The sequence below is a fragment of the Mustela erminea genome, chromosome 7 (genome assembly GCF_009829155.1).
Source record: "Mustela erminea isolate mMusErm1 chromosome 7, mMusErm1.Pri, whole genome shotgun sequence".
NCBI classification, from domain to species: Eukaryota; Metazoa; Chordata; class Mammalia; order Carnivora; family Mustelidae; genus Mustela; species Mustela erminea.
Window position 1 is genome coordinate 15,642,668 of NC_045620.1, and position 19,576 is coordinate 15,662,243.

Genomic DNA, 19,576 nt, shown 5'->3' on the forward strand with positions numbered 1-19,576 from the left:
GAAATCTAACTATTACTGGGTAAATGAAAGTGGGTTTCAGGCTAAAGATTATTTAATAAATCCCCTTCGCTGGATGGACAAAGACATGTGGGTTTGGGACCCAAGAGTGGGCTCCAACCAGCTCTGGCTCTCTGAGCAGAGTCAATGAAAGAGGCAGGCCTCTTTCCCAGAAGCCGGGGAGGAGAATGCGGGTAGAACAAAGACGGCCAGGAGGCTGCTTCTTCTGACGCATGCTGGACCTTTCAGGAATGGAAGGATTCAGGAGGGAAAGTTCAGATCAGTGGAGAGAGCTCAGTAATGTCCTTTACAAAAGCAATTCTGCGTTCTGGTCTTTGGGGAGGGAGCCTTTAGGGGAGGGCCAGTGCTCCCCTGCCTCCCCCGAGCCTGGGGAAAAGTTAGACCCACAGAAGCTGATTGGATTTGGGTCTGGAGAAGCACATGTTGCTACTACAGGTGCCTTGGTAACTTGGGGGGCAGGCAGAACATGGCCTTCCCATCTTGTATGGTGCCTCGCCAATCCAGTTGCCTCTGGAAGAGAAAAGGTACGGAGGAGACAGGGACAGAGGAGAGTTAATATGGGCAGCCTTCAGACACGTTTCCAAATCTCAGCCTCTCTGCTGACTGGCTATGTTCCCTGGGGCAAGTCACACCTGCAAGCCTTGGTTTCTTCATCTGTAAAACTAATAGAAGGCTCCCCTTCTCACAGAGAGGCAGCAAAGATCAGATAATGGGGCCATGTATGCCCACACCTAACACAGTGCCTGACCAATATGTGACTCTTCAGAAAGTGCTGATTTTCTTATTCCTTCCACCCAACCCAGCCACTTAAGGGGTGCCTGGGTGGCTCAGTGGGTTAAACCTCTGCCTTCAGCTCAGGTCATGATCTCAGGGTCCTGGGATTGAGCCACGCATGGGCTCTCTGCTCAGCAGGGAGCCTGCTTCCTCCTCTCTCTGCCTGCCTCTCTGCCTACTTGTGATCTCTGTCAAATAAATAAATAAAATCTTAAAAAAAAAAAAAAGTATGCATTTCTGGTTTTACATAGGGTTCGTTCACTTATTCATTCATCAAACACTTCTGGAGCAGCTATCGAGCATCGGGATTTGTGCCAGATGCTGTGAGTGCATAGTTTTCAAAAGGTGCTCCCAGAAGTTTGGAGGCAGGGAATGTGGGAAGTAGAAACACCTGGGAAGATTGGAATAAAAGTCAATCTTTTTTTGTTGTTCAATTAAACCACTTAGAAAAAAGTTTTGCTTAAAGAAAGAGAAGAAGGTTGAAATCACTGTAGTAAAAGGATACAGAAATGAATCAGGTCTATTTCCTACCGTCAAAGAGTTTATAACCCAATTATATCCACAGCCACCATTTACTGAGCATGTACTATGGACAGCTCTGTCCTGGGATCCTCTGTGAGACAGGTAGGATCAGCCTTATTTTAAAAGAGGAGATGGAGGTCCATAGAGGGGGAAAATGCTTTATCCGTAGTCCTCATATACACATGGACACGCTGTATACACATGGACACCACACCCAGATCTGGTCATAGCAGGAAACACCGCTATGTAATCTGCCATCATGAGCCCAGGGGGGTTACCTGGGTCAGATCACTTACTTTTCTCAACAATTCACAGAGTAGGTATTATTTTATTCCCATTTTGCAGATGAAGGAACAGGCGTGTAGAAGTCACAAATTTGAACCCTGACAGTCTTGACCCCAGAGCATAAAAATCTTAACAACTATAGTGTTACTACTCAGTGCTACAAAAATTCCATGTATCAGCAAATTGAAACAGTCCCTTAAGCTATTTGTAATGAGGTTTGTTTTGTATTTTTGTGTCTGATAAACCTGGGCTCTATACTTTGTTAATTGATGTCACCATTAACAAATAAATAGCTTGAGCATTGGTGTTCAGGCTACCAGTGATTTCTAGAACATTGAAATAGTATAGCAGACAGAACGTAGACTTGACATCAAGACTTGTGTTTCGAACAGCTCTGCTACCTCCTGGCTTTGGGATTTTTGCATATTACTTAACCTCTCTGGTCCTCAATTTCTTCTTCTTAAAAAAGGAAAACATTTTCCCAGTATCCCTCCCTTTTTCCTTCCTTCTTTCTCTTTCGTCTCTTCAATAAGATAATGAGGTGAAAATATCTTGTAAATGGTCAACGGCTACTTGAAAGTAAAAGGTGCCATCAGCATGTAATTTTGCAATTCTAAATATCATGTTTACTTAGAATTTGTTCTTGTTTTTATATGCGCATCTGTAATGCTGGCAAGTTTGTATACTGTACATTGGCTGGGAACGTCCATCCTTCTTTCTCCATGTTTCCAAGAGACTTGCCTACGAAGGGCACTCATGGCCCCACTCCCACAAAGCTGATTGGAGAGCCTGAAGGGAGGAGCGGAGTATGTTCGTTCTGTCTCTCCTTTTCTTTGCCTTTGGGATCTGCCTGGGTATGGGACACACGTGTTCCTGGTTGCTCTACTTCCTATGACAAGCTTGGAGGGTCTAGCTGGCCTTGTTGGAAGAGGACGGGGGCTGTCATGTGTGGCCAGGCAGTGGGTAAGCAGATCTAATTCAAGAGTGAGATATTTGCACGCCCACTTGTCCGTCGCATCTAAACCGTATTCTCTACTATTGACTTCATCGGAGAGGCTGCCTGTCCACCTGCCTTGGTCCTCTATTTCCCAAGCACTTTTGCAATTTGGGTAAAGAAAAAGAATTATCGGGGGTGTCTGGGTGGCTCAGTGGGTTAAAGCCTCTGCCTTCGGCTCAGGTCATGATCCCAGGATCCTGGGATCAAGTCCCACTTCAGGCTCTGTGGGGGCAGCAATCCGCCTGCCCCAGTATTCAGGCAGGGAGCCTGCTTCCTCCTCTCTCTGCCTGCCTCTCTGCCTACTTGTGATCTCTGTCTGTCAAATAAATAAAATCTTAAAAAAAGAAAAAGAATTATTAATTGACTCTAAAACTACCAGATTGTATGGTATTGAGGCTACTTAGAATGGAAGAAGGCAGGGTGTCCTGGGTGTCTTCCTTTTCTTGGAATTCTGCCCATTCCTCTCAGGGTCCATCCCCTGCCCCACAGCCCCCTACCTCCGTGCTGTACTTACTTAATGGCATAGTTGCAGACCAGGTACACTGCGTGACGCCAGGTGCTGCCCCAGACGTTGATGCTGCCACAGGTGTGGATGGCACAGCCCAGCCGATTGGAGGATGCCCACACCATCTGAGGAAGGATAATGACAAGGGGGCTTTGAGAAGGACGTAGAGAGACCCAAGCTCCTTGGGATTCAGAGGCTGCTGGACAAGGTTCAGGGTAACTGAGGTCTTTCTGGGGGCGGCAATCCGCCTGTCCCAGTATTCCTGAAGACACATTGTGCTGTGTTGTTTCTCAAGCTTTTTTTTTGACTAAAACCAACAGTAAGGCATGAATTTTAGATTGTTACTCAGTGCACAACATGCACACAGAGTTGAGACAAAAGTTTTGTGGACCAACCGCTTAATCTTTGCATACGTGATATATGCTATACTGTTCTATGACTTTTTTCTTCCTTTTTTTCCCTTGTAACCACTGGAAAATCATTATTCTGTTGAAGGTTAAAACACAAACTTTGGAGTTAGAGAGCCTTGGATTAGAATCTCCATATCACTAGGGTGTGAGTTTGACCAAGTCAAATAACCATGCCATGCCCCACTTGCTTCTTTGGTAAGATGAAGGTAATAGTATCTCCTGGGATCTCAGGAAGGACACGTGCTTTAGGCCTCACAGTTCCTACAGGGTCTCCAATGTAGTTTTTTGACTATAACTCCACATGAGTCACAAAGAAATGGACAAACTGAAAAAAAAAAATATTTGTCTTACAGTGGGAAGTTTTGGTCCCATTTCCTGCAACATTATATCGTGTTATATTTATATTTTTAAGAGTTTATTTATTTATTTGACAGACAGAGATCACAAGTAGGCAGAGAGGCAGGCAGAGAGAGAGAGGAAGGGAAGCAGGCTCTCCGCTGAGCAGAGAGCCCGATGCAGGGCTCAATCCCAGGACGCTGGGATCACGACCCAAGCCGAAAACAGAGGCTTTAACCCACTGAGCCACCCAGGTGCCCCCATGTTATATTTTTTTTGTGTAACAAGTGGTAACATATTCAATATGAGCACTCAAAATATACTATGATTTTTGTCATTTTATTTTAGCATTTCTTTTTTTTTTTAAAATAGTGGGATCTTAAGGGTGCCCGTGTGGCTCAGTGGGTTAAATGTCTGACTCTTGATCTTAGCTCAGGTCTTGATCTCAGGGCTATGAGTTCAGGCCCCGCAATGGGCTCCACGCTGGGTGTGGAGCCTACTTAAAATGATGATGATGATGATGATGATGGTGATGGTGATAATAATATCCTTAGAAGACAGAAAATACTAGAAAATGTTTGGAGCTATTGAATTCAGAAGGATTCTTGATTTGTCAGACCACAGCTCCATTTTGGAGGTCAAACAATCTGGTCAGCCCACCTAAGACACTCAGAACGAGATCCAGTCAGCTCAACTCAGTCTACATACAACTTTCCGGGACTATGCTTATTGTGTGAAAGGAGGTCCATAGGGCCTCTGTTCTATCATTTCCGTTCCACCACATTCTCTGTCTTCTAAGCTAGCAGGATTTGTTCTCCTCGGCCGTTCATCCTCCAGAGGGGTACCTGGGTATAGTGGGAGCAGACGGGGCCGCTGCAGCGCCAGGGGCAGCGCGGCCGGCAGTCCCTGGGGGCCGGAAACGAGTAATGGCGCTTCTCCTCAGACCAAGACTTCACGAGGTCCACCACAGAGCGGTACCTGGGGAGAGAGAGAAGCTGGAAGACCCCCGCTGGGGAGCGGAAAAGGTGCTCTGCCACCACCTTGTTCGGTGACTTTGTGGAGTAACCGAGAGAAGGAAGGGCAGAAGGTCACTCACCGGCCAGTATGGATGGAGAGGTTCTGGCCCACGTATCTTGTCAGCTGGGAGGGCCCGTGGGCCCAGATGCACTGGGTGGCCCAGGCCTCAGCGGACCTGGCCAGCCGCTCGTCCCAGACCTGGGGAGAGAAAGGCCATGAGATTCCCCAGGGGGACAGCCCCCATCATCCCAGCTGTGTGCAGAGACACGCGTTTCCCTGGTGCCCCTCATCGTCCTCCATCTCCTTGAAACCCTGCGCCAAATCCACTCAACAGCTTAGAGCACTTGGAGTCAGAGAAGGCCTAGAACTTCCAAGTCCACACCAGAGCCAAGACCCACACCCAGACCTCTGACTCCTCTTCCGGCACCTTTTCCCCCACATGGGACTTCAGGCTGGGGGTTCTCTGCTCTGAGGACGTCCCAGGCTGTTGGTCCAGGAGTTAGCGGGTTCTAGAAGCGGCCGAGCCCGGGGTGATGGGGAGGGAACTGGCTTTTTATCATATTTATTGTATTCTTAAAACAAATTTCTTTTGACATTAAATATTTGAATTCAAAATTTTTTTTTTCTGAATAGTGAAAACAGGCACAACTATAATATATGAGATCCCCAAAGGAGGAAAAGTGGAAAGTCTGTCATCTCAGTCCCGTCCTTGGTCCCCCCAGCCATCCTGCCCCCTAGAGGTGACCATCACTGTGACTTTTGGAGTCCTCTTCCAGAAATATTCTATAGCTGTACAAATATATACATATATATGTATACACACACACACACACACACACAAACACATGTAATTATATAAGTATATATAATTGTATATAATTAAGTATATATAAGTATATTATATATATATTTATATTTATTTATTTTACAAAGGCAGCCGGCCAGACATTCTATCAGGCTTCTTGCTGTTTTCACTCAACCAAAGAGGTTATCTTACTGGTTATTTCACATCAGCACATAGAGAATACCCTCCTCACCCCTCCTAACAGCTTCATAATTGTCCAGCGCGTGAATGCCCCAAATTGTATAACCTGAAAAAGCATCACTTTTAAAAAAAAAAGACCCGTTTCCTTCCACTCTGACTTCCTGGGATTCTCTGAGATATTAGTCATTCATTCGTCTTATTTGTTCATTCAGCAAATATTGAACAATATTTCCAGGCGCCGGGGGACTCCCAGTCTAGCAAGGAGATGAGACAGTAAATAATCATTACCACCCTGGTGGCTGTGAGAATGTAAAACAGGGGACTGGACCTTTTGGGGAGGCTGTGGGAGAGAAAGCGTTCCTGGAGCAAAGGGTACTTAGTCAGACACCTGTCCTGTGGGCAGAAGCCGCTAGTAAAGACAACACAGGGCTACCAAGAGAGCGGTCCAAACACATCCCCAGGGTCGTCCCACGCATACTCTTAGGGAAAGCAGAGGAATGTTTCCTTCATGCAACAAAGGGGTAAACTGAGGGAAGGGGCATGCTAACGTCACACCCTCATTCACTGACCCTCCTGGGGTCCAAGGGGAGATACTTAGCGCTCTCTGTCCCACCATGCATGCAATAAATAAATACTTGTCAGGATGAGTGCCTTGCATGCACAAGAAATGCATCGTTGTTTGAAAACTGAAGGACCTTCCATGGGCCCCTCACCGTGCTAATGAGTGAATGAGTCCTTCAATGTGCAAGTTAATAATCCTCCACCTTTAGCTGTCTGCCACTCTGGCTCCTACCCCCACCCCTTCCCAACACCTATTCCTCTTTGACATTATATTACCCAGATGTGGCGTTGTGGATTTGTTTTCTATCTTCCCCACGGGGGAAGAAACGCGTCCATCCTATTCTCAGCAGAGCCCACGAGGCTTTGCACGGTACCGGGCTCCAGGCAGCAGCCAGTGCCTAAGTGATTGGACACATCGCAAAAGCATAGGAATTTTCAGGCTGTGGAGTAGCACATATTTGCCTTAGAGGAGGTGGACTGACAAGCTCTTTCCCTAAAGAAATCTGTGGGTGGGCTAGAAGCCTATCTCTCTAGGCTGATTTGGGACAAAGGGCCTGGAGGAGGGACTGCGATAAGGAGAAAGTTCCCTTCCTCCACTCCCAGAGTCTGGCTTCTGGGGGACTGGGGTGACAGCTACTGGCCCTGCCTCTTTAAGGGAACACATCTCAGCTTCTGTAGCAGGTCAGCTGCCTGTTTTCCTGGTGCCAGTCCCCAAACTCTGCCTCCACAGGCTTGCTAAGTGTCCATCAGACCCCTAAAGCAAAGAGACAATAGTACCGAGAGCTCCAGCCACCAAACCCCTGCAGGTCCCCAGCAGGGAGCCCAAATGCTTGGTGGGGGTGGGGGTGGGGGGGGCGGTGGTTATTGTATCTGTTAAGACCACAACAAGCACAGCTGGGTTAGAATCCCAACTGGATGACCTTTGGCAAATTAAATCTCTGCATCTCAATTTCTTTATCGGAAAACAGAGAGGGCAATCCCCACCTTGAAGGAAGAGGAGTTCCTCAGGACTGTGTGTAGGTTATGGCTAGACACACAGTGGATTGTCCAAACCTAGCAGCCTGCTGACCCTGCTTCCAGGGAGGACCTGTGCAACCGCCTTTGTTTTCTCATCCATAAAATGGGTAGACTAATTCCTGGCCTTTCAGCAGGACCCAGACACCCAGATACTGGTTAGTGGGGCCAGGCTGGCAAATGGTCCAGCACTTCCAGAACACGCTGAGTTGACTGGCATTGGCTGGGCACAGGGGAGGGCGTGGGAACTCACCATGTACTCCATGTTGGCCGCGGGTGGGTGCACACTGGCCCGGATGTGGTTGTGAAAATCCAGTAGGGCACTCATGTCCCCGGCAGAGATGTGCCGCTTCCGCCGGTACCGGGGCACCCCCAGGCCACTCAGGGGCCGCACTGCTGTGCCCTCGGTCCAGGCCAGTGCCACGGTGGCATTGGGCATCAAGGCATTCACTGTCTGGCCTGCCCAGAAAAGCAGGCCTGCCAGGCCCACGGTGCTGGGCAGCAGGGACATAGCTGGCTGGAAGGGTCACACGTCACCTTGTGCAGTCAGAGCTGGCTGCCTGGAGGGGGTGGGCATGAGGGCACCAAACCCTGAATGTTCAGCATTGCCACCCCAAGGATGCTTACCCCTGGGAACTTGGCAAAGATCTCCTGACTCAGCTCTAGTCCTAGTGCCCAACACCCCATCCTTCCCGCCCCGGTGCGCTTAGTGAATTGGGTGATGGAAGGAAATGCCTGGACAGTAACTAATCCGGATCAGGCCATGGGATGCAGATGGGGCCACCACTTCAAAGCCAGGACGCCCTCCCACCAGCCCAGGAGACAGACACCAGTCCTCTCCAGCTTGGGCACTCTCTTCTGCAAGCGGGCTCTGTCGATGCCCTCAGAGGGGCAGGGCCAACCTTCCCTGGGGCGGAGTGCAGCGCCCTCTGGTCCCTGAGTTGCTGCGTTTTGGGGGTTGAGAGTGAGACACAGGAAGAGCCAGATGGCAGAGGATGAAAGAGGAAAAGAAGAAGAGAAGCAGAGAGGAAGTAATGAGAGAGACCAAAAAGTCATCTGAATAAAAAGGTACAGAGCACAGGGATGATGGAAACGGAAAGGTGGAAAGATAAGGAAAGAATGGGAGACAGTGAAGGGGAGAAAGAAGGAATGTGGGAGAGACAGAGGCAGAGGGAGAGAGGAAAAAAAAAAAAAAAAACCAGGGGAGGGAAGGACACCAGGGGAAGAGAAGACAGGGAGAAACGAGCTGAAGAGAAGAGAGCCAGGGACCAGAGTGCAGGAGACCAGACAGCCGCTTCCCTTCCCGGGGGCGCGTACCCAGGCCGGGCTGCCCAGGTGGGTGGCAGCAGGCTCCGAGGACCCGGGGAACGAGGCAGACACCCTGGCCTGCCTGGCAGCGCAGCGACTTTAATGGTCCCCTGGGAGCTGATGGCATCTGCCCCCTCCCCTTGCATCCAGGCCAGACTTGGACCGAGGCTCCGCCTGCCCATCTGTGGGCTTTCCCCGCCCACCCTCTGGCACCTCTGCCGGTCCCTCTTCCACCCGGGGTGCGCGGGGCTGGGGCTGAGCCTCTGGCTGGGGTAGGGATATGGCAATGGCAGGGACTCCAGGAGGAAATACCACCCCTCCACCTCGGACACCCCAGAGGCAGAGGCTTTTCTCTGCCTTCCAGAGCCCAGCAGGGAGGCCCCCTTGCTTCTGGAGAATATTCTTGGACTGTTTTCCCTATAAAGCCGTCCAGCCTCAGAGTAGGTGATTAACTTGGCCCCATCTAACGAGCACCTATTATGTGCCAGGCCTGGGCTGAGTGCTTCACACACACACACAAGCTCAGCCAACCCTGAGGAAGCAGATACGATAGCTCCCCATTGAACAGATGAGAAAACTGAGCCTGGGAGATGAAGGGACAAGCCCCCAGCCAAGTCAGCTTGTCTGCAATAGAGACAGGATTCAAATACAAGTCTGACCTCCGAGCACTGTTAGTATGTTAAAAAGGTGCTGTTTTCATGACCAAACCAGTATTGATGCAAAGGGGAGAAGCCTAGGAGGGTAGTCACGACCCTGTTGCTCAAACACAGCACCCGGTAGCCTAATCAATTAAGTGCCAGATCTGGGTTCAAGTCCCCATGATTTCACTGGATAACTGGGTGCCCTTGAACAAGTTACTCAGTCATTCTCTGTCTCATCTGTAAAATGGAAGTAATAATGGTACCTATCTCAGAGCACTGTTAGGATTAAACAAAGTAACATTTGTGGAGCCCATACAACCGTGCCTGGCACTCAGTGTGTGTAATTGTATGTGTGCATGTGCGTGTGTGTGTCTGTACAGATACACGCACGGGAGCACTCAGTGTGTGTAATTGTAGGTGTGTGCGTGCGTGTCTGTACAGATACACGCATGAGCCTGCAGGTGTCTGTACGTGTGTTTGTGCATTGTGTGTTGTTAATACCCCTTCGGTCTCTGAGCTGCTTGTTTCTAGGTTAAGAAAGACTGTATCTCTTGTCTGATTACTTGCATTCTTCACAAGCAACAAGCGATACTTCTGTAACAGAAATGGTAGACTTAGAACGATGTTATATAAAAATCCGGAAGTGAAAGCATTGGTAAGCCTTCAGCTTCCTCTTCCAGTGACCCCTGAGAATCCCCAGGCAGCACCCAGCCTTGGGTGCCAATGAGCCAGGGGTCCGTGAAGGGCTGCAGGCTGGGGTTCTCCCCAGACACATGGAATTCCCGCCCTGGGCAGCCACCCAACCTCAGCCTCCCGGCACAGACAGTGCTGGCTGCCAAAGCACACACCATCCTGCTGGACGCCGGGGAAAGGGGGGCAGGCAGAGGCAGTGAGGGGTGGGGTGCCAAACCTGACCTGGACAGGCCTTTACCACCATGCCAGAAGGACAAGGATGCTTGGCTCCAGAGTGCTGGGTGTCCAGAGGTAAGGCCCTATCCCTCTCTGGGCATCAGATGTCCCAGGAGAGAAACTGGCCTCAGGGCTTCTGTGCCTACGGCAGGCTGGGACCTGCGGCACCCAGAGGGAACTCTGCAGCCCAAGGGGAGGCACACACGAACAGTCTGGGCTCTTACAAACCCAGAAGTGCCCACAATTATGCCCCACTCTGTCAGCAAGCTCAGCGGAGCTTCCCCCACTTGTACAGGCGCAGACTTCCCATCCGTGGAAGTGGTTCAGTGGTTTTCACGGCCGCCTGTGAGGTAGTAACCCCACCCACTGCACAGCTGGGGATACTGAGGCACAGGGAGCCTCAGGGACTTGTTCTGGGGCTGGGAGCTTGTTGGTGTGGCCACTGGGGTCCACAGTGAACAACCTCACGCGCTTACAGAATGCATGTACCTCGTGTGTGCACACACCACGCACCCGTACACGGACGCCCTCACACAAGCACATCTTCCTCCTACAAAGCACAGAAACGGCTCCTTCTGCCAGCCCCGTAGATCCCTTCTACCATGCACCCTCGGGTGCCCTCACAGGCATATACAGGAACTCACCCTTTACACATTTAATCCTCTGAAAACATGGAAGCCGGACGGATTTGCTCCTATCTCTGCGCCCAGTGCTATTTTAAGCCCTTACCTGGAGGAGCTCACTGAATCTTCAGGAAACCTCTATCAGGTTGGGACTATGATTGTCATCCTATCCATTTTCACATACATGAGGGAACTAAGGGGCAAACAGATGAGTCATTTTCTGGGGTCACATAGCCAGTGGGGTGGGGACCGGTGGGATGTGCACCCAGGCAGGCTGGTCATGCTGCCTCTGCCCAGAGACAGACAGACAGACAGACAGCTCTACACACAAAATCCCCATCTCCTAGTGCACAGGTTCACACATCCACAGAGACCCAGACAATGGCCCCGGGGTAGGTATGCAGCAACACCACGGGCCGCTCCACCGGTGGGAGCTCCTCTGCCATCCTGCTTATCTACACCCGTTCCCAGGTTCACTTGAGCAGGTTACCAGCAGATTGGAAGGGTCAGGGGGGTGGGGCAGGAAATAACCAGGGATGGCTCAGATTCACGCCCTGAGCTGGAACCTCACTTTAGGGTAGGGACACCGTCTCACCCCTGGATTTTATCACGCTGGATTCAGCTGTTGCTCCATCCTCACCCCTGCTGGAATTTTCTCTGGGCTTGGACAAGCAAAAGGGAAATTCTTCTAGGGAGTAGAAGCATTGAGGCAGGATCGCTCAGCTTTGGATCTAGACAGCCGAAGGTTCACAGCTGACTGTGTGGCGGTGGGCAAAGTCTTTAACTTTTCTGTGCCTCAGTTTCCTCATTTATAAAATGGGGCTTCCTCATGGCACTGTTGGGAGGATTAAATGAGTTAGTACATCTTCGGACACTGGACACAGGGCCTGGTACAGAGTAAGCAGTCCATGTATGGTAGCCTTAACAATAGCTAACAACAATAGCAGTAACAGTCAATGATTGTAAGGCCTGGCACGTACAAGGAGCCAGGTGTTAAATGCTTTACGGGCATGATCTTATGTAAGTCTTGCTCCAGTTTCATGGGTTAGGTACCAGAATCCCCATGCTATTGATGAAGAAGAGGAAACTCAGAGAGATTAAGTAATTTGCCCAAGTTCACAGGGCTCGTTCACAGGGCTCGTTCTGGAGGCTGGGTTCCAGAACCACGTCTCTCTGATCCTTACCCTGTAAAGTCGCTTTAGAGTAGAAACTACAGAGCAAAAGCCTGGTGTTTGAGGGAGGAGACTGAGAAAGCTGGAAGCTTTTGGGTGATCTGCCAGTTAAGGAAAGAAGTTCAGAGAGGTTAAGTGACTTATCTAAGGTCACATAGCAACTGGCAGACTGGGGAGCCCACATCTGTGTCATTCCACATCCAAGGAGGGGAGGAGGGAGCTGAAGGGAGGGGAGCCCACGTGAAAAATAAATGCTCCAGATTCTTCCAAAAGATAAACCAAGAAAATGCAAGGGATGAAGAGGGAATCAGTAGAAACTTAAAACTTAAAAGATACACATTGTATTTTTGTATACAGAGAAGACTAAACTATAGGGTCTAGGGATATGTCCTTGGGCAGTAAAACTGTAAGGAAACACAAAGAAATACTGTAAGTCAGGCTGTGACCAGGGTGGGACATTTGAGGGGTTCCTATTTTTTTTAATTTTCTATTTTTAGAGAGGGAGAATAGAGGGGAGGGACCTAAAGAGAATCTTAAGCAAGACACATGTCTGACCTGAAGCCCCCTGATGCAGAGACCCCCATCATGGAGCCCAATCTTACAACCTTGAGATCATGACTTGAGCCAACACCAAGATTCAGATGTTTAACTGACAGAGCCACCCAGGCACCCCAAGGGGCTCCTATTTCTTGATCTGACTGGTCGTTACAAGAGGTTTGCCTTATAGGGTCCCCATTGTTTTGTGGGACTTTCTGTACTTGTTCTATTTTACAATAAAAAGGTTTTCTAAAAAAATAATAGCCGTAGTCATCTACACATACACAGTGGCATCTCCTATCTGTTACCTACTTCATTAACCATGCATGAGGATTTTAATCTCCTTTAAACAATTGAAGATGTGAGGTTCAAAGGGGGAGGCGACTTGCCCCCAGTCACACAGTAAATAAGTCTGGGACCCGGGACTCGACCCCTGTGGCGTGGTGTGTCTCCGCAGCTCAGCGGTGGCTGGACGGCCGGTGGTAATTTCTGGCCCAGCAAGAATTGCAGACTTCTCATGACAGACACTGAGAAAGTGACTCCTTGGAAAATAAAGCACACTTGGGGCACCGGGGTGGCTCAGTTGTTAAGTATCTGCCTTCAGCTCAGGTCATGATCCCAGGATCCTGGGATCAAGCACCCCATCAGGCATACAGTGTGGCAGGAAGCCTGGTTCTCCCTCTCCCACTTCCCTCTGCTTGTGTTCTTCTCTCGCTGTCTCTCTTTGTCAAATAAATAAATAAAATCTTTAAAATAAATTAATTAATTAAGCACACTCCCCAGCACCTCTGGTCTCCCTCTTTTGCTCCCTCTGCACCAGACGACAGAGTCTCCCTGTTGGCACGTTACCCAGAAGGAGGCAGGATGGTCTAGTAGTGAGTGAGGCACAGATCCATGGTGTCAGGTGACCAGGCTCGAACGCTCTCTGAGCCTCAGTCTCCTTCTCTGTAAAATGGGAACAATGAAGAGGTGCTGCCTTATTTGGCTATTATGAGGAATTCAATGAGATATATGTTAGCACACAAAGCAAAATTTGTTCAGTGTTAGCTGTTAACCTCCCCCAACACAAACACTGTGAGTGCATTGCCAATCTGCTCATGAACAAGTAAAATGAATTTAAGGTAACAGAAGCTAGAAGTGGCTAGCATGTGCGGTACGGATGGGAGCTTCTGCTGAGGGGCTGTATCTGCCTTATATTTTGATCCAAGACACAGGGCGAATGTGTGTCAGAATTCATCTAGTTGCATACTTGAGATGTCAGCACTTAAACTTAAGTTACACCTTAATAAAAAAATTTAGAGTTATATGTGCTTTAAAAAAAAAAAAACTTTGTTTAAAAGAGTTCTTTCAACAAGTATAAAATGAAATCCTATAGAAGAAAAAACACACACCAGCAGAAATATAACATTCTTGTCTCCCCAATAACACATACTTCCTCCGCAGTACACAGGAATAACCCTGCATCCACCCACCCAAACCCCAACACTCTACACATGTAGCCAAAGACCCCAACACCAACACAGACAGACGTCACCATCCAACAGAGCAGACACGTTTGCATTTCACTCAACCTCACAGCACATCCATCTTCAAATATAGATGTTTTTCTACTTTGGGTGAGCGGAAACACACCCTCCACGCAAACACACAAACTGAGACACACATAAGCCAAACCCACAGACCAAACTGACTCAATGAGTAAATTCGTGTGTCATACAGACAACACCACTTCCTCACTAGTGGGACCTGTAATTCCTCTGAGGTCATGTAATTCCTCTGATCCTCAGTCTCCTCATCTGCAAAATGGGCCCAATGAGGTCTTCCTCTCATGAAATGAAATCAAATAAAAAGGAAGATGATGAGCAAATCCGCTTTGAGGAAGGAGTTGTGTGATTTGTGTCTCTATCTTCAGTGACTCGCATCACATCATTTTTAATGAACTTGGATGCGTTGCCAGTTCTCACCAGATTAATCTTTAGATTCAATACAGTCTTAACCAAAATTCCAAGTTTTCTGGAGGAAGTTGGCAAGCTGCTTCTAACCCTCATGCAGAAGAGTCATGGCCCAAGAACGTGTAAGACCCGCCACAAGCGGTAATGACAGACATGATAATGGAGCAGAAGCAGGAACATGAGCGGAGGGTGAAGCTGGGACCGAGGGGTGGGGGTGGGGGACAACAGCACAAGGCAGTGGACAGTAGTGCGAGCTGGGAGACAGCAGCGCAAGACGGGAGACAGCAGTGCAAGGCGGGAGACAGCAGTGCAAGGCGGGAGGACAGTATGAGCAAAGGCTCTGAGGCAGGCGGGAATTTGGTCCATGGGAAGTGAAGAAAAGGCAGGATAGGGAAGACTCTGGGGATAAGAGAGTGTAAGAAGGAGGTTGAGAGATGGGATCAGAGGTAAGCAGAGGCTTTTTCTTGCTGAGGGGGAGGCCTTGGATGCCACACCAGCTGCAGGGCGGGGGAGGACCTGAGATCAGCCTTTGTGCTTCGCCCTCTGTCCAGTCCTGCCAGGGGGTTGGGGACTGGGGTGTGGGGGTTGGGGACTGGGAGGGAGAGCAGACCAGGACTCAGCCCTTTAGGGAAGGGGTTCATCCCAGTCCAACCTTCTAGGAGCTGATTTCCCACAGACCCCCAGAACCCTGAAACCAAAAGGATGCCCTTGAAGTTCCCTCCTGGTCCTCTCCCTCCCACTAAAGATTCTAAACAGGTTCACAGGGGCTGAGCCGAGAAGCCCCTCACCACCTGGGTGTCGGAGAGGACTTGTCCCACCCAAAAAAAAGTGGGGGGAAACTGGAGGCTGGGACTGGCCAGGCAAGCTTTAGCCCAGGGGGGCACCCCATGCTCCTGTGCCCTGGCCCACAGTCCCAGCGTGAAGCCTCCTGTCTGAGAAGAGAGTGAGGCCACTAGAGGCCAAGGCCATGCCCTCGGGGAGCCTGCGGCCCCAGGACTGGGCAATCGTGCTCAGGGTCCAGTCTGAACAGCTGCACGACCAGGTGTGGTCACGGAATTTGCTGTGTCGCCGGCCAGCGCAGCTGGAGCGGAAAAGCCTCAGTGTCAGCGCCCGTCGCCTGGCCACCACCGCCGAGGCGCCCCACATTCCTGTGCAGGGCGGGAGTCCAGCCCCGCGGCCACTTCCGGGCTGCTGCTGGACCTTAAGAGTTCAGCAGTGTAAGGAAGGGAAGGGACCAGGGGGAACCTCTGGGCCTCCTGGCTCCTCCATGGCCTGAGAACAGAGTCAGACTTCTTATCTGTTCAGTCGGGACGGTGACCCTTTGCTGTGTCTGTCTCGAAAGTTACTGAGCAGACATAGATGAGCATCTTTATTTCAAAGGTGAGCGCCTATTGTGTGCCTCCTGTATGCACCACACCCAGCACAGTCAGTTTTCGCTTATTTATCTGGGCAACAAAGCTGGCACTATAGGGATCTCATTTTTCAGACGAAGAAACAGAGAGGTAAGTGACTCATCCTAGAGGCATATACTGACCCTGGTCTGAAACCCGGTCGGATGGATTGCCAGCTGTGTGACCTTGGCTAAGTTTCTTAGCTTCTCTGTGCCAGCATTTGCAAAATGAAGTAATAGCAGTACTTGCCTTAGTTGTGAGAAGAAAGAGCCAAATTCAATAAAGCACTTAGCACAGTGCCGGACACTTAATTAAGGCTCAGTAACCGGTTCTCCTTAGAACCTAGGTATTTTATTCTCAGTTAGGTGTTCTTTTTAAAAATATATACCATCTCATATATTGTGAAATGTAATAAGTGTACTCGATTTATAACATATAAATATATAGTTTAATCAATTTTTTTAAAGAAAACATCTGACTACCCCCCAGGTAAAGAACTAGAACTTTGTCTATACTCCTTCCGTTCCCAGTGCCCTCCCTTCATCTACCACACTGGGATACCCAGTGCCTGGCCTTTCTTTCCAGTTTTACCAGCGTTTTTTCCGGACAGCAAAACCTCAGCCCCAAAGCCTGAGATCAGAGGGTCTCGGTTGAGAGAGACTGTGCGTGGGGGTGGAGGAGGGAGCAGGATTGGTGAGGTTGGGGTAGGGTCCAAGGGAGCCCCTCCTGCGGCTTTCCCTGGGGCCCTCAGATGAGCGAGACCTGGTCCCTGGACCTCCTCCCCCAGCCCTTCTGCCTCAGTGCCCACATGCTGAGCAGCCTGGCTAGTGTGTGCTGGGACACCCCCACCACCCCCAGCCAGAGGACACAGCCCCCTCCCACTCAGCAGGCAGGGAGCCTGGCCTCTGGCAGACACAGGCTTTGATCAGCTGCCTCACCCCAGGGAGTGGCTCGTTGTCCCCTCCAGCCAGAAAGAGGTATCCAGAGGTTAAGAATGGGGGAGGCATTGAAGAAAGAGCTCAGGAGGAAGGGATTGGTGCCAGCAGGCCAGGAGTGGTGGACAGAGCGGGCTGCCCATGGGGAGAATTACTGGGCTGCCTGCCCCCGCCCTATCCCACAGTGAATTATTTCACCCACATCAGCCAACAAAAGGACACCTGCTGGTCACTCTTCCTGGAACGTCGGCTTCCCACTGTTCTTCTGGACAACCCCTGAGCCCACTTAGAAATCATCTCCTCCAAGAACTCTTCTCTGATCCTTTCTTGGTCCTATGGAGTCTTCTCCTCAGTGGCCCCAAGCATTCTCGATCTAAACCACTGTCACTCGACTGCAGCATCATTCCCACTTTATGGACCAGAAAATCCCTTTCCTGGTGATTTACAATCTTGGAAACCCCTGCATATTAAAAAAATAATAATTTCATAATTATTATTCTGTCATCCCTTCAGTTTATTTTTTAAAAGCCACTTTAGGGGCACCTGGGTGGCTCAGTTGTTAAGCATCTGCCTTCAGGTCAGGTCATGATTCCAGGGTCCTGGGATGGAGCCCCGCATCTGGCTCCTTGCTCTGCGGGAAGCCTGCTTTGCCCTGTCCCCTTCCCCCTGCTTGTGTTCCCTCTCTCGCTGTGTCTATCTCTGTCAAATAAATAAATGAAATTTTTTTTAAAAGCCATTTTAATTTTAAATAACTTCCTTTACATCAGCATATTAATGATGATTCATAAATTTATTTAACAACATCCAAAGAGAGTGCTTAGTAGATGCCAGCCACGGTTCTAGACACTTGGGATGCATCCATGAACGAGAAAAGTAATGTTCCCTGCCCTCTGGAGTCGACATTCAAGTAGGGGAGACAGAAATAAACAAACAAGTAAATTATAAAGTGTATTTTATTTTGTATTTTTTAAAGTGCATTTTATTTTTAAACATTTTTTTAGTTTTTTAAAGATTTATTTATTTTTACTTGAGAGAGAGAGAGAGAGCTGGGGCTGGGCACGAGGTGGTGCTAGCAGAGGCAGAGGGTGAGGGAGAGTCCCAAGCAGACTCCACACTGAGCATGGAGCCCAGCACAGGACTCAACCTCATGACCCCGAGATGACAACCCCAGTGGAAACCAAGAGTCGGATGCCTAACCCACTGCACCAGCCAGACACCCCTAAAATGTATTTTATAAAGGACCTTTAACGATACTCCTAATTCATAAAGACCTCTTATTCTCTGCCATTTAGTCAAGTGATTCAGGCCAATATACTTGAAAACAGACCAAAATCATTGTCAAAATAAAGACCTCTTTTCCAATGGAAACAAACACTCAAGACTTTTATGTATTCTATTCTGGCAGAATGTAATCTCCTTATAAATCAGTGGCACTATAGTGTAATGTGGTTATAAAAAAGAAAAATTCTTTCCGAGAAGGCAGCACAAACTTACATTTCCTTTTATTTAACGCTTAGCTTATATATGTGCATGTCCAACCTGGCCAAAGGCACTATGGTGACCTCAGATGATTTCCATGCAACCATTCCACAGACTTAGTGAGTCTGCCTCCAACGAGGGAAACTGTGGTTTTAAAGGGGGATAAAATATCAGTTATTAAGGAAACTCACCTACTCAACACTTTGGAAGTCCTAACATCTAGCCCAATGCTTGATGCATAGCAAATTAATAAATGTTGCTTGGCTGAGTAAATGAATGATTATCACCTTCACTAGATTTTAAATGCTTTGAGACCCACTTGTAACAACAGTTGCTGAATAAAGGAGGCATGAAACTAGCCACTAGGTGGTACCAGGGAAGGTTCAGGCGGACAGAATGCTGGTTTCTGTGGTCTTGTATCACCCTCTGGTGGGAAAGGGAAGAGCACGGTCCTTAAAATCGCGTGATTTTCAAACTACAGATCCCCCCCACCCATTCTTGAGTTGTAAAATCAGTTCAGCGGGTCATGACCAGCATTTCTAAAAATTTATAATGAAACAGAAAATATCAGAGCATCTCATGCATAGCAGAGGTATATTCTGTCACGAACTATCATAAAGCTCTGTTTACAGGTATGTCTATGTATCTATTAGCATGCACATTCGCTCATATGCTACAGGTATATATATATATTTTTAAAGATTTTATTTATTTATTTGACAGAGAGAAATCACAAGTAGATGGAGAGGCAGGCAGAGAGAGAGAGGGAAGCAGGCTCCCTGCTGAGCAGAGAGCCCGATGCGGGCCTCGATCCCAGGACCCTGAGATCATGACCCAAGCCGAAGGCAGCGGCCCAACCCACTGAGCCACCCAGGTGCCCAACTACAGGTATATTTTTAAGTGTATGCTAGACTACAGTGTGATTTATCAATACATGTTCAACAATGAGCTCTCTAAGACAATGTATAAGTATATATGTGCACAGGTTTATCATAAGGGTTTCTTTTTTATTTTTTTTTAAAGATTTTATTTATTTATTTGACAGAGAGAGATCACAAATAGGCAGAGAGGCAGACAGAGAGAGAGAGGAGGAAGCAGGATCCCTGCTGAGCAGAGAGCCCGATGCGGGGCTCGATCCCAGGACCCTGAGATCATGACCTGAGCCGAAGGCAGCGGCTTAACCCACTGAGCCACCCAGGCGCCCC

The 19,576-nt window shown here is 49.0% G+C and overlaps 1 protein-coding gene across 1 annotated transcript; it reads right to left on the reverse strand.

Moving 5' to 3' along the window:
- Positions 1 to 395: 395 nt before the first annotated feature.
- R3HDML (R3H domain containing like) lies at positions 396 to 7,935 on the reverse strand. Its single transcript, XM_032353730.1, has 5 exons — positions 7,678 to 7,935; positions 4,944 to 5,062; positions 4,693 to 4,825; positions 3,111 to 3,226; positions 396 to 528 (listed from the first exon to the last, which is right to left on the reverse strand). Exons 1-5 carry the CDS (start codon positions 7,933 to 7,935, stop codon positions 396 to 398), a joined length of 759 nt encoding a protein of 252 aa, XP_032209621.1.
- Between the last annotated feature and the right edge of the window lie 11,641 nt (positions 7,936 to 19,576).

What these genes read in the sequence shown, in the direction of transcription:
- R3HDML (XM_032353730.1), bottom strand. Translation starts at nt 7,935, where the DNA reads ATGTCCCTGCTGCCCAGCACCGTGGGCCTGGCAGGCCTGCTTTTCTGG. An exon ending in CGGCCAACATGGAGTACATG is followed by an intron (nt 5,063 to 7,677) that starts GTGAGTTCCCAC and finishes TTCTCTCCCCAG; the next exon opens with GTCTGGGACGAGCGGCTGGC. An exon ending in TCTGCTCCCACTATACCCAG is followed by an intron (nt 3,227 to 4,692) that starts GTACCCCTCTGG and finishes ATCCTTCCTCAG; the next exon opens with ATGGTGTGGGCATCCTCCAA.